This window comes from Amblyomma americanum, chromosome 10 (genome assembly GCF_052857255.1).
Source record: "Amblyomma americanum isolate KBUSLIRL-KWMA chromosome 10, ASM5285725v1, whole genome shotgun sequence".
In the NCBI taxonomy this organism is placed as follows: Eukaryota; Metazoa; Arthropoda; class Arachnida; order Ixodida; family Ixodidae; genus Amblyomma; species Amblyomma americanum.
Window position 1 is genome coordinate 44,736,245 of NC_135506.1, and position 15,555 is coordinate 44,751,799.

At 43.9% G+C, this 15,555-nt stretch overlaps 1 protein-coding gene across 1 annotated transcript in view; it reads right to left on the reverse strand.

The window, feature by feature from the left end:
* The window catches only part of LOC144108232 (uncharacterized), a 30,994-nt gene extending 23,288 nt beyond the window's left edge, over positions 1-7,706 (reverse strand). The window contains exons 1-3 of the mRNA XM_077641511.1: positions 7,665-7,706; positions 2,143-2,226; positions 1,832-1,915 (exon numbers count right to left, since the gene is read on the reverse strand). Of these exons, the coding sequence (XP_077497637.1) occupies positions 1,832-1,915; positions 2,143-2,226; positions 7,665-7,684 (188 nt within the window). The 5' untranslated portion in view covers positions 7,685-7,706. The remainder of the gene's footprint in view (positions 1-1,831; positions 1,916-2,142; positions 2,227-7,664) is intronic.
* Positions 7,707-15,555: the final 7,849 nt, after the last annotated feature.

The window sequence follows — 15,555 nt, forward strand, 5'->3', positions numbered from 1 at the left end:
CCATTTCCTCCTCCGTAGCTGGGTAACATAAAAAAACACCCGAGGGCTGTGCGGCCGCAAACGGTTTAACTTTAATGAGAGATAATGTTCACTATTTCTTGCTTCATAGGGATAATCTTAATGAGTAATTATTATTTTCAACAATGCCCAGTTACGGATGGGATCGCAACGGCAAAAACAGGCTAGCACATTTCTGCACGTCGCAACACCTTCAATATGATTGGATTTTTTATCAGTTTTTGTGCTTGTACACGTTTGTATAGAAATGTCAGAGGTACAGAATTTGTGGATCGAGATATTCAACTTACCAGAGACATTGTTACTTCCAGCATATTCCTCCGTCCAGTTGACAAATAATGCCTTTATGGCACATGACAGGCTGATATTTCAACGCGTGGGTGCGTTTATAGCCGGAAAAGAATTGTTTTTGGACCCGTGATGGAAGACGGATTGCTCTTGCGGTGCCGTCACTAAACGCCCAACAATTATCCAAAGGTGCCCCCTTGGAATGCACGGCCTGCACAGAAAAACATGAAGCCAGTCAAGAACATTTGCTAGCGAATTACCTAGGGTGAAAGCGTTACCTGATAGAATATGTTTCCAGAGCACCAAGGCCAAGCCATGAGTGGAAGTGTACATCATCGAGGAGATCCTCGAAACTGTCATGAATGTGGCCGAGGACCTTGTTTGTCACGCTTGATATCGCTGTATAATGCCGTCAAAACGTGCGCTCTAGTTCGCACAGCTTGTTCGGGTAGGCAAGCCGGCGCGAAGTTATGCACAGCGCCTCATCTCCGGGTACTGGCGCGTTCTGAGCAAAATAAACGACGTCTGGCCGCAGCATGACACGTCGAAGTCTTCGCACGTCGTCTTTTTCAAAACAAAAAAGTGCGCGAAACAATCCGTCGGCTGGGTCGTCAATGCTGAAAAGGCCGTGGGCAGAAAGTCTTGTATTTCTCTCCACACGAGGGCCGCCATGAGAAATGGGTTTTTCAGGATGCTACTAATCTTGGACATCGTTCTGGCAGATGTGGTACGCGGACTCGAGAACGACCAACAAACTGCGAACAAATTTGCTCAACTCGGTACGACGATGGAATCGAGGAGGCATAAAAGCAGACTAGTATAAAAATTTTGCCCAGCACAAAGGCAAGTGAAGAATTCAGGCGTAGGATTTCGGTTTTCAAAATGAGTTAACCTTCAGTGAAAAAGTTAGTCATCAAAATTATTTTGTGCAAGATGAAAAAAGGCTAGAAAAAAGGTATGCTTTTGCTTCGTGAAGAAATAATATGGGTAAACACATATAGCACTTCCAATTTGCATTCACAGAGGGCGCCTTAAGAACTATATGCAAAAGAAACTCGCCGAACGCGGAGCTAAAAATGGTTCTGCCATCAGGGCTCCGCATGGTGCTGTCAGCGGAGCAGAACGTGAAAACGCTAAACTAAAACACTAGTATCTCGCGACCATCAACCATTCTTTGGTTTCTCAGAGCCTTATCACTACGTGGAGCGCCGAAACACGCGATAATAAGCGCAAATGTAGCATGACCGCTCAGTCTTGCTTGTTTTAGTGTTCGGCCCCTTGATAAGGCGCTGACAGGCCAGCTGGGTGGTTGGTCGCACGTTACGCTGAAAGAATTGGCAATTTTTAGTAACATCTTAGTTCATAAGTACGGCGGTCTGTTTTTTAAGCACTGTATAGGTTCATTTCACGCAGAAATAGTTTTTTTCTTTTTGCAGAGTTTGCAATTTCTTCTTTAACCCTTCAAATGTCTGGCACAAATGGCTGGCCAGCGAATATTAAATTTTCCAAAGAATGATATGCTTACCTTCCTAGGAAGCGAAGGCGTTCGTCCTCCCTCAGGCCATCGCCATAATAATTATGGCACTGTTGCACAGCGAGCAGTATGGCCCTGTGTGAATTGTAAACAAAATATCTATTCTGGCAGGCGTGTATAAATTAAGGACACATTTGAAATGTCTAGACAACTCATACGCAGTATTCATTGCTTAAAATTGCGCTCTATTTTGTTGAGGAGGTCCAAGTTTTTTTACCTACCACTTCATTCACTTATTCAAACGCGACAGGCACAAAATTAACTTCAGTGAACTTAAATTTTCGAAGTCACAGTAAACTCACCTTTTTTGCACAAGAGTGAGTTCTTTGCAGTACGGAATGTCCGAGTCGTCTTCGTAATCGTAGATGTACGGGGAGCATGGAGACCTGATGGAAACAGTAAGGAAATTTTTCTGTTCTTGGGCTACCGTAGAAACCAGTAAGGGGAGAAAATACCGAGTACGGATTCCTGTCAATAATACTGGTTAAATTATACCGCATTCGGCGTTTGGAAATGAGTGCCAAGTGATCAAATCAAAAGGCTTTTAGTGCAGAGCCTTTTCCTTTATCTTTGTCTGCCTGCCTTTATTTGACTAGATCGTCTGTTGCACAGAATGCAAACATTCACAAAGTAATGCCCATTGCAATACCGCTTGCAGTGTACTCAGGCGAAACATTACTTGCATGGTATAAAGCTCAACCTTTCTTCTTCCTCATACATTTCCACGGTAATGCGTGACATACGCCACGGTTCGAACTAGAAGGCGAACGTGCAATTGGCGTCTTACGCAGAACCCGAGTTCCGCGGCAGGGCAACAACCGTAAGCAATTTATTGCACGTTGACTGTATTTGAAGATAAACAAGCCAGCTTGGAGGTTAACTTCAAGCTCGCTAATCCTCTGCACAGCTGCCAGAGAAAGCGACTGGGTTTTGTACAGTTCTGATGTGAATGGAGACTAAAATGGGTACAATTCTGTGCAGAGAAGGCACAATACACTCGAAATGTACAAAAGTGGACTGAGTCCAAAGGCCTCAGAGACCTCAGTAGAGGATTCATAATTTCAAACGTGAAATCTAAACCTAAATAAAGTCTCTGCACGGCTGTCTCCACGCTGAGTGAAACCAAAGAGCGAGCCAGTACGAGTACTGCTATCAGAGTTGAAAATGAGAAGCTCATATCTAAATGGCAGGAACTTGAGCAGTATTAGGGATGAAAAAGCTTGAAATAAAAGCCTTTCTTGAAGAATTGGATGCATAGAAAGCTGATGTAAGGACTGGGGAGGTTCTTCCATGAAGTCTGCACCAAACTGACATCCCGAAGGCTGGTCTGCTGAACACTGCAGTTTTGTTCGTACAAAAAAAAACAGAAATAACCTGCTTTCTTAGACAAAAAAAGATGCCTAACTTCGCAGCACTAGTGTTTCTGATAAGTGATGTGACCTACATTAGGGAACGCCTGACTTGAACCAACAAAATCCTTCTTAGTGCGGCACGAAAAAAAAGTAGTATGGAAACTGGAACTTTTCGTCGGCGTCCAGCTGCAAAGTATGAATACAAAATAGAAACTACACCTGTTATGCAAATTGCTGTGCCGTCAGAGCTGTCTACAGTTGATATATTTTTTCTTTTTACTCCACGGCATCTCAAACTTCAAAACCCTTGGAGGCTTATGACATTGACAGTTTCTCCAATATGGTTAACCTTTGCATAAAGTTAAGAGCAATGCATATTGATCCATGAAGTATAAAGAACAAACTACATAAATTTTATTGTGCATTGAAAACACTTGAAGATAAATGGGACATCGCGGTCTTGTTAAAATTAGCTGACTAAATATGACAGCATTCCTACTTTACATGGATATCGTTCGCAGCTCTTAGGAAGCCAACAAAAAGGTGTGGAGGAGAGCAACTTATTTTGAATATTTTTTTAATTTTCCGTTGCTCAAGAGTTTTTAAAATTTATTGTGGGTTTAAAAACACTCTATATTCACATAGGAAAGATGACTAAGTCTGTTATAAAAAAGCCATCGAGTACCGACAAGAAAAGCCTTAGTGAATTCCTTGACCACTTGCTTGAACTTGCTTGACATATTAATTCAAAGTTGCGCGAAACGTGGTCAATAGAAACAACAAGATCATGACTATATCACTGCTGCAAAAGGCACATAAACCGACCAAAAGGGCTATTACCTACTGGTGATAGTCTGCGTGACACTGGTATTTCAAATATACCTAACGCTGACTTAGCAACAAGTGTTATCAGTGCTGACCAAGGTGACTATCTGTCTGTTTTATATGTCACATGCACACAAGCCAGCAGCAAAAATAAAACGCATCATTAAGGTTTCCACCCCGAGCAACACTCCTATACGATAGAACAATTTAGATATCTGGTTTCATCATTAAATTACCGAGGCATCTACTGGGCGTTCAATGCGAACAAGGCACGTAACACTTTTCTTACGCACATACTCGCTTGCTGTGATCTAGCATTTACGTTAAGGGCGATTGAACTAAAACGCAAGAAGACTAGGAAAACATAGATATATCCTTATTGCGTTCTTTCTTTATCACCGTTAATAGAAATAAGGCTGAAGACTTAGACAGACCTGCGGACAGGGCGCTTGCCCACAAACCACTCAAAAGCTAATCGCACCTGTTTATTTACACCACCAATTACAAACCTAAAGCTATGTTAAGCATAAAAACTGAAAACGCATTGCTTAGCGCTTTCGTACGAGGTAATGATCAGCATCTTTTTAAGAAACATGCAAAGAGTTCAGAAGGATGTTACTAATTGGTGTCAACAAAACTTGACTCAGGTACTATGGAAGCCTCTTCTCTGACCTGAGAAATAAAGAGAAAGTAATATGTGACGCAGTGAACACGATAAAAAGTAGGAATAAAGAAAATCGACTACGGAAAACATTATGCAACCGAAAAGCGCAATGGAAATACAGAACGCAGTGCATAAATTGAAAAACAGTACAGCCTCAGAAGTTGAGGGAATTGCACTCGGAGATGTTAAGATTGTTGCCTGTGGGGTATATAATATGCTTGGTTTTAATATTTTCACTTTTCTTGTGGCGACTGTGCGCACGAGTTAAAATTGAAAAAGTGACGCGGCCTACAAAGATGAATAAAAGTAAGCAGTTAATTACGAATTTTAGTTAATCTTTACGTTTACAATGAAAGCTATTGCTCGCCTGCTCTCTTGCTCGCCTGGGGCCATATAACCGAAGTCAGAAAAACTGCTCATGTGTACTGCTTTTTGTTTGTTTACGAAAAATTCAGAATTTTGAACCCCCATATAGGTGCTGCATATGCACGGGTGAAGTAAAGAATGATTAGTGCAAGTTAAAGAGACCCTAAGAGCAGAAGTACACAGCGCGGTGCTGGGGTCACGAACAAGCTGTTAGCGACAGTGCTAAGCCGTTCCCTCGTTTTCAGCAGGGAAGGTCGGAAGGAAGCAATTGCTGGCAAGCGCACTGATTCCAAAACATTGCAGTGCCACTATTTTGCGAAACACTTTGGCCCACTGTCCTTCGCTCTGCGCATGGCCTTTGTTTCTAGCGACGTTGGCGTGAGCAGATATCCTCATTTTTAGCATTATTTCATCATAGCCAAGACTTTAATCAACAGAAAAATTGATGATGGCCTAGCTCTGCTAGGTCAGGATATACGTAGCGTAAGCGCGGCGACATCTGGTTCAGAAGAGTTAATATATGAAAGGCGCGCATTCCCTACATGTACTTTTATTCACGGTTAAACCTTGAGCCGTCGTGGCAGAGTGGTAGCGCGTCCGCCTCAAACGTGGTGCGGAGGAGCTGCCGGCGGCGCGGCGCCATGGCTGGTCACGCGATTGGTCACATGAGCAGCCACGTGGTTGGTCACGTGGTGCGGTTTTCAGAGGATGCGACGACTGGCAAGGCGCGCGTGGCGGCGGCTCCGGCGAGCGAGCTGTGCGCCGTGTGACGTCACTGCTCCTCGCGCATGCGCCGCACGGCTCTCCAGGAACCACGCGAAACTGCTCAACCTCGGCCAGTGTAGCTTACGCTACAAAAATAGAGAAGTCTTTGCAGGCGATGACTGTATGCTGAAATTCATAGACCGATGATAGGGAACGGCCTGCAACTCTCGTTATCGCTGTGTTCTTGAATCGCAGCGCCGCGAGTTGCTATTGAGCCCTACAGTTATGGGTCACTTGTGATAACCTTTTTTTTACTTGCCTTTGTTTTATTGCGGAGAACAGCCTCTGGCACATGTGAGCCGCAACCGAATCCCCTAGCTCTGCTATTAGCCAGCGGCTCGAGGCTACACTCTAGGTGAAAGTTAGATTTGCATGCATCCATGTGTTATAACGAAGAGAGGCGATCGGTGAGAAACTCTTCACATATGCGCCAAAATTACTTTTCATATGTCCCGCAGAATTTATTCTCTGATAATACGTGGTGCCAACTCAATGAGCCATGAAAATATACCTCTAAACATTGAAAACTTATTCTCATAATACCTTATTTTACAGTAAATACTTTCTAGTTTTGTTCCAGTTTAATTAATAATTTAACAATTATGCGAAGTAAACGAAGTCAGCAGAGACACAGGGAAGGCTTTTCAGGGAAGGCTTTAAGTAACTCTCACAAAATAGGTTTTTTGAGGTACAAATATGGCTTTTTCAGCAGAGTATTACCAGTGACGGCGGGCACCAGAAAACCGGTGAATCATTCTAGCTAGTAATCTGCTTAGCTAATTTTTTTCATGACTAACTTTTTAATCATTACAATTAGGCGCCTAGTTGCAATGACAGATTTGTAATTAAAAATTTCCAGTCGATCGTTAGTAATAGTCATACCAATTTTTATAATCCAGAAAACGCGTTTACCCTTGGCGCAGTGGTTCGACAAAATTTGGCTTTTTCGTCTAGTTACGTGCACTGGAAACGTTGCTTTGCCTGCATGCTTCCCGAAAGTGCATGCTTTTCGGCACGATGTAGCCAAATTTCGTCGAGCTACAGCGCCGAGGGTAATAGCGTTTTCTGAATTATAAAAACTGATATGGCTATTGCTAACGAACGGCTACAAATCTCTAATTCTAACTAGGCACCTAAGTCTAATAGTCAAAAAGTTAATTATTAAAGTTATTTAACAGCTTACTACTTAAAAGACTTCACTAGTCTTCTGTTTTCCGCCAACGCTGGTAAACTGTTCTGCAAAAGTCATATTTTCACGCCAGAAAACCTATTTTTGTAAGCTCCTTAGTATTCCCTTAAACACCTGGCTTAATTGCCAGTGAGTGTTTCTTGCCGACCTTCTCCACTCTTCTCAGCAGTTTACATTTCACAGTTCCCTCCGTTAGGCTGGTAATTACAATATTATCTGTTTGATGACACTGTTCGCCTCTTTCTCTGTGAGAAACATATGCCTCCAGACTTAAATGTCCCGTTTCATCGCACTTACTCTCTTATTTCGGTCCTCATGACAGTAACTTCTTTTGCAACATATACGACTTCGTCACACAGCCTTGAACAGATTTCGATACCGTCCTCTATTACCTTAGTCTCATTTCTAATTCCTCACGCCGTCAGCAACCAGGGTTTGAAAGTCATAAGCTTTAGCAAGGTGTTATAATTTTCGGAGCCCCTTCCGTCGTTTCTAAAAATTTTCGCGCCATTTTGCTTGCTTCAATATTAATGGCTGCCCAGTAGACTATTGCTAAGCAGAACTGAACGAAAATATGGAATATCAAAATAACGCTTAGTTTGTTTACTTACCTGCACCTGTACACTAATGATTTAAAAAATGATATTTAATAAATATGCTCACCTTACCAATTCCTTAGCCATGGAGGGTGGGAATGCTATACACAGGCAGTATTAGTGATTGCTTTGAGCCCTCTTTGTCCAAGGCATTCGTCGTCTGTCTGCTCCTCGCCTGCTATCGTCGGCCTGACAGAGTCAACAGTCGTCAGCTGATGTCTCCAGGTATGAATCAAGTGCACTGCACTTGCCTGAGTACAGTGCAATAGACGATTCGTACACTGACCTCGGCTGTTTTTCGATTTTTACCGGCTCGACCTTATCGGCTTGGGACACTCTGTTCATTGATACCGACGACGCTCGGGCGAAGCAGTTGCACTCACTGCTTGCAAGGCTGATAATTTTGGCACCAACTATCCTGCTCTTGGTTTTTTTCTTGCTTTGTTGAAAACTGCGGCAACGCACCCTCTATCTCTGGCCAAAGTTCTTTCGCAATGCGTCCGATAGTAATCCTGGCCGACAAAAGAACCGGAGATAAAGGGAGAAAAAAACTTTATGCGTTTCATGCGGGCATCCCTTGTTTAAGTGGTTGTTTTGAGGATGGGGTTGGTCAAGGTACGACTGCTATTCAATAATCAAGTCGTACGGGCCACACAGGTCGGCAATAACGCGGGCCGTATTTTAGAGGGAAAGGCTACCTAGCTCTTCGGAGGATATGGGACGTGGAGGCGCAGGTGTTCATGTGATAGGTACTGCGGTGACTGAGTGGCGCATGGAGAAGACCAATATTCCTTTCGCGTCTGAATTTATTTCGGTAACATCCAGGAGTATCTGTTGCTTTATTCAGCTTTTACCAGCCAAAGATTCAAAATTACAACGATATCGGGCACATGCGTGGCATGCTGAAGCGCTGAACCATGGCTTGAGGTGATGGCAAGGGATGACGGCAGGGAAAACTAGTTGCGACTATAATGAACCCGGCTTATTACCTTTAGCCGTCTATCGCAACGCTAAGACAGTCTAATTTGACAAAACTGACTTGATTAAGCTGCTCTGAATGGAAATTCGGGGAAGCAATTAGCAAAAATTAAAATGCCCCCAACGTTTTTTTAATTGCTTAAGATCACACATATGCATAGTACTTTATAATAAAACTCCACGAGTTTCAAGGTGCAGCCTTGAAGCTTGCAGCGCAGGTGCTCGTCTACAGGAAATATCGTCAGACTCTTTTGGCATTCGCGCAGGGCGCGATGGTGAACACTGCGTCACCACGGACCCGAGCACCCGCGCCTAGCCGCGCGTGGCATCGCCCTGTTCGGGGAAAAAGGTATCCTGGCGGTTGAGACGATGCCGAGAGTTTGGACCTTTAGGGTCTTTCGGCGGAGGCAAAACACCACTTTCGCCCCAGCTTTCTGTAGATGACACCTCCTGCCTAACCCGACCGGGAGGAATCAGCAGTGGCCTTTTCCTCTCCTCCTCTTCATCTTTCGTTTTCCTTTCTTCTTTCCCACAACTGTCCTTTCTCCTATTCCCTGCTTGGTTTTTCCTTTTTTCCTGGCTGCGAGGGTTAACCTTGTGTGGCGACTACCCTGACTGCGTCATATTTGGCTATAGTTGGGGTGTACAGCTGGCGTTGGCAGGACTTGCAAGTTCCTGTCCTCGTTGGGCTCCATGGTGGGTGGCTGGCAGCACAGCCGAACACATACATTTTATGGCTCTGCCTCTCCCACAAAACGACTGCCCTCACAAAAGAGAGCGAAACAATGCAAATGCACAATTTTATCCAAAAACCAAGAACATTTACAAAGTACCATGTTCTTCATAATGAAGAAACAGAAAAACCGCAAGAACCATGTCCGCATTCTTAATGTCCAAGTGTACAACTGGTACCTTGGGTCCAGGCTACAAGCTATACAAAACGCTTTGTGATGGCCTGCTGCTTGAAATAAGAGACATAACCCGGTCTCAAAATTTTACAGCCTAGTGTGCATCGGGGAAATCCCTGTCTCAGTTACAGCACACCACTCTAAACGCCATCCGCGGGGAAATTTCTGAATCGGATTTCATCCACCGCACTGAGAAAGAGATACTTGAGGGTCTCAGAGAACAATATCTGATAAATGTATATGTTAATAAATTAAGGAACGAATACAAAGAGATACCCACAAAACATCTATTCCTGACTTTCAACTCGAGCACACTGCCTGAGTCCATAGAAGCAGGCTATCTCAAAATAAACGTCAGACATTACATGCCAAATCCACGAAGATGCTTCAAATGCCTAATGTACAATCATGGCTCGCAAAGCTGCCGTGCCCGCGAAACTTGCGCTAAATGTGCCTCCAAAGACCATGCTTCCGAAAACTGTGAAGGAGCAGCACCTCGCTGCGCAAACTGCGAAGGCGATTACCCCGCGTGTTCAAGGTTATTTCCCTCATAGAAGAACAAGAAAGAGATCATTACAATGATGACAAAACAAAACATCACAATTAAGGAAGCGCGGCGACTCTTTCCACTCAAAGAACAGCTTCAACTTTTTCTCTAAAACTAACTTTCCTGATGTAGTGCGCAGGGGCGGTGCACCACGTGACACCGCGCCACCTGCCCGGGTCACATATGTTATGGCAGGGCCATCCACGCCCCAGGCAGGAACAGTGAAAGCTGCGCTGCCATCTCCAAAACAGGGACCTGTGGTCTAGGGGTCGGCACCCCGCAGGACCTCCCCCACCGGGAAGGCCCCAAACTGACGCTTACGCGGCTTCGCGGTCCTCCAGCACCTCTGATGTGGTGATGCATGTAACTGTCAGTCCGCCCGCTTTGCAGCAGCGGAACAGGCTTCTTGAGCGAAGAAAAGACAGTACCCCAGTAACGGGTCCAGAAAAGAAGTAAATCCCTTCGATCCCCACCAAAAAGCATACAAACATGACCTGCTTGATTTAATGGCAGTGTAGAGGTCCAGGGCCCGTGGCCAGAGGGGGGGGGGGGGGGGGGGATTAAGCGGCTTCATCCCTTCCCCCCCCCCCCCACAGAAATTTTTTCGCACTGTCACGCACCGCTTACCAAAACAACCACCGGCGCCGGAAGCCATTCTGGATTTCGTCACCTATACAGTGTCTTTTTCAAACTAGAAAACACCTTTTAGCGTGAACGTTGCTATCTCGGGTTGGATTTCGTGGCAACGCCCATGCACCTGGAGTTATGTAAATCAAGGGGCCCCATCCTAGCACTAACTTTCAAGGGCTTATCGATGGCTCGCTGTTGCGACTAACATTTCGGTGCAATTACTCGCAATAGGTACATGACCGGTGGCAGCTGCTGGTGCGCAGTACACTGGAACGAGGGACAGCGTCCTTGAGATTTTTCTCTGGCCGTTGCATATGTACAAAAATGTAAAAGTTCTTTACCGAAAAACAATCATTAAAATACTTGTCGTCTACTTGCTAATTTCATGGGCTTTACGTTTTTCCTATCAGCGGCATGCACTGCTTTGCTGCTTCCGGACCGATATAGTTCTAGTTTTCGTGTGATATTTTCTTTACTTATTAAATTCGCAAAACAAGGAAGCATTGGTATCAGTTATGTCTGGCACGAGTGAACGATAAGGGGATAGTTGGTATGACATGATTACAAGACATAAAACTGCGCATGGGACAAGACACAGAAGGGAAGCAAACAGGACGAGCTCGTCCTGTTTGCTTCTCGCTTTTTTCTTGTCCCCTGCTCAGTTTTATATTTTGTAATCATGTCCGCCACGACATTTATGAGATACGATCACATTCTTTTATTTTAGGAAATACATATTTGACTTGTCTGGACAGTGCGTAGCATTATCTAATACACAATGGCATTGTCAACGGCAATGGCAATGCAGTCATTACTGTTGTGTTTGATCCTTCCACAAATTCTGTGAGGAGGCAGCGCTGCAACATAGGCCCCCCCCCCCCCCCCCAACTTCCGAACAAAATTTCTGGCTACGCCACTGTAGATGACTGCACAGTAATTACAGTGAGACAACACATATTCCAGGGTCAATGCTGCCTGTAGCTTTATGTCTTCAGGAAGCCAACCTTGGTCGGCAACATGTGAATATCCTGAGACATGGTATAACATTCCGATGCGATCGCGAGCAACGAAATAGAATCTAGGGAGGCGTCGCGATTGTCGTTGCGTCCCTGCTCAAGAAATCAAACTGAAAACAAAACTTGTGGCGGTTGCTGTCAGCATCGTCAGCTACAAAACAATAATAATCTGTTCTGTATATCTTCCTTCACATTTATTACTAACAGTCTGTGATCTAGAAGAACTGATCGATGAAATTCCAGAGCTATATCAGGTAGTTGGGGATTTTAATGCTCACTATCTTTTTTGGGGAAGCGAACGCAGTGACTCTAGAGGCCAAACTATAGAAGCTTTTATCCTCACAGATAATGTTTGTCTTTTAAATGCGGGGAAGGCGACATACTACTCGCCAACCTACGAAAAAATGAGGTGTCTAGATTTTCCTTCTAATTCACCATCTGTTTTTAGCAATTTTAAATGGGATGTCATCAACAACCGATATGGCAGCAATTACCTTTCTGGGCTAACCACCTTATCATCTAAATCGGGGATCATCCTAACAAAACCGTGACGTTGGAAGCTTCATTTAGCAGACTGGCAACTTTTTAAAGCACAAGCTATTTTACAAAGTATAGGTTTAGAAAATCTCAGTATCGATGAGATAAATGAGAAGTTCACAGAATGTACCATAACTGCCGCACATCTAGCTATATTCCTCAGGCTTCGGGAGTGGTGGGACAAAACGACAAAGTGCGGTGTACACAAGACTAAAAGGAAGCAGAAAACAACAAAATGGAGCTTGGGGTGCATTTCGTCGCTACCCGACAGAAGAGACCCTCGTAAATTTAGCAAAAGCTCGGTACGTCGGTCGCAGTGCCGAGAAAGCATCATGACAGAGCTATGTCTCATCAGTAAACAGTCAAATCACAACTAAAGAAATTTGGGAACAGGTTAGAAAATTAAATGGCAATTTCTCATCGTTCAGAATTCCTCTTTTGACAACACTTGGCAAACAAATAAACACAACAGAACCGGCAGACATTTTAAGGGAACATTTCCCTGAAGTTCCCAGTCGTCACACTATACGCAGTCTTTTTCAAAACACAAAAATAGCCGAAAAACAAAGACTCCCATCAAGTGCAGGTGCTAATGAGCAATACAATAGATATTTATGAATAACAATATACAGACTACTGTCTGCCAGAAAAATAACTGCTCCAGGACCCGACCAAATACACTATGAAATGCTGGCCAATCTTTCTCAGCCTGCTGTAGAGGCACATTTAAGATTATTTGAAAAAGTTTGGGTATCGGGAAAAACACCCGAAGCCTCGAAAAAAGCTAATGTTGTATTATTTCTTAAACCCGGGCAGCCACTAACCTCTCCTAGCTGTTATAGACCCATAGTCCTTACCTCTTACCTTTGAAAGTGTCCTGAATATAAGATTACCTTTTGTCCTTCAATCCTGTGAACTTCTCGACATTCATCAATGTGGTTTTAAAAAAGAATAATCCATTACAGTTCAGCCAGTTTGTCTTAAAATGACTGTACAAAATGTTTTTGTTCATAAACAACACGGTCTTCTTGTACTTTTCGATTTATAGAGGGTATAAGACACGACCTGGAAGTTCGAGATTTTTCAAGACTTCGCCGAGCTTGGAATTCGAGGCAGAATGCTGAACTGCCTTAAAGACTTCTTATCTAACCGTTCATTCTATGTGCGCCTAGGTGCAACCCTTTCGGTGAATTTCATTCAGGAAAAAGGAGTACCTCCGGCGTGTATTTTAGTGCAACTCTCATTGTTGTAAAAACTAATTGTCTTAGTAAAATCATCCCAAGGTTCGTTATGCATTCCGTCTATGTGGACGACCTTCAGATAGCTTGCACATCCTCCATTATATCAACACGAGATATTCAAATACAATTAACTATAAGAAAACTGGCAACATGGGCAGACAAAAATAGTCTCCACTTTTCTCCACAGAAATTGGTGGCCATTCTTTTCTTACTGAAACGAGGCTTGCAGGCAGATCCCAACCTACAATTTGGGAGCCTCGATGTCCTTCCGCAGCCAAGAAAGGCTACTGAGGTTACCCGGCCCTCTTTAAAGATTTTACTTGTAGCCATTTATAAAATTTGTATATGTGTTCACTGGGTAAAATAATGTTTGAGGGCCGCTAGAGCAAGGATTATTTTTGCATTTCTATAATATTCAACAAAAGACTTTTCCTATACCTTGTTCTTGGCGCATGATGGCCTCAGTTGCCTATGTGCCATAAAATACAACACACAATCCACCCTATACCCGAACGAAATAGAGTTACTCGTGAAAAGTGAACATAACTTTCTAGGCGTAACACTTGACAGAAAGCTCACTTTCCTGTGTCACATAAGCTCGTTGAAAAAGAAAGTCTCTTAGTCCCTGAACATTCTCAACGTGCTGTCGCAAAAACAGTGGGGTGCCGACAGGGCATGCCTCACAAATTTACCGCTCTGTAGTACGCGCTACCCTGGATTATGGATGCACAGTGTATGAGTAAGCGAGACCATCCTATCTTAAACGGCTGGAACCGATCCAAAATTTAGGCTTTCGCCTTTCTACTGGTGCATACAGTACGTCGCCCATAGGCAGTCTTTACGAAGAAACTAACGAGCCATCACTTACAGACAGAAGAACGATGTTCACGTCTTCATGTTTTCTGAAAATCCGCTCACTACCTAATCACACCTGTCACCAGATAGTCACAAAGTGCCCATACACCCCGCACCTCCACCACTTGTAATTAGGAGCGTCTGGCAAAGCACTACGTCGCGAACAACCAGCGGTACAGTCCAGGCACAGACCAGAGGCAGCGGTCAGTCCCGAGCACGCCCGAGGGACGGAGCGTTCGGCGCTTCTCGTCCTCTTCTTCGTCAAGCGCCAGCCTCTGAAGATTCTGGAGCCGATGGCCAGTCTTACAGAACGCTATTTAACAACATACCGCAGTCTGCTAGGCCACTGCTCTTGCGTTTTGAAGAGATGTGCCAAAACGTCGGCCTACTGGACACATTACCTGGCATTGCTAGGAGGTAAGGTCCACTGACTCCATAGTACCGCCTTTCTGCAATCTGTGATTTTATTCTTGCACCGTTACGTAAAAGAAAAACTCCACATCAACATAGCGCAGTGGTGTACCCACTGCGCTTCCAACGTAAACATCTGTTTCTGAGCCATATGCAGGTGTGAAAGCACTGTATTTTTCCTTAATCGCAAGAAATTCTTGTATTAACTTGTATACAAGGCAGCTGGAACGAAATAGTGAGGTTTCCACAGTGCGCATCAATTTCCACTGCCGAATATTACGCCGTCTGTGTTTTGACCACATAGTAAACGAGAACCTCGCAAATAGCATTATTTACTCGGACTCCTTAAGCTTACTTAGTGCTCTCCGCTATAGAAATGCAATCATTCCTATACTTGGTGACATCATGCGCAATACTGTAACAGCCACAGCTCAAGGACTTGCTGGATAAAGCTCTGCTGGATGAAGAATCATATCAGAATTAAAGGCAACGAGAGAGCAGACTTCTGCGCTGCTCAAGATCGTGACAAGCAAATAAAAAAACTAAACGCACCATTTAAAGATTGCTTGCACTTCGTGCACCTTAACTTAAGGAAAATATCAGTCAGCTTGGAACAAAGAAGAAAATAACAAACTACACGTTGTAAAACTAGTTCTAGCAGAATAGAAATCCTGGTCCCAAGAGGAACATTTCAAAGTGATTATCTGCCGCCTTGGTATAGGTCAGGCACACCTCACACATAATTTTCTACTAAGAAAGCAAGAAAAACATCAATGTGAACTATGCGAAGACGAGCTAACCATAAACCGTATTTTACGTTCATGCAGAAAACACG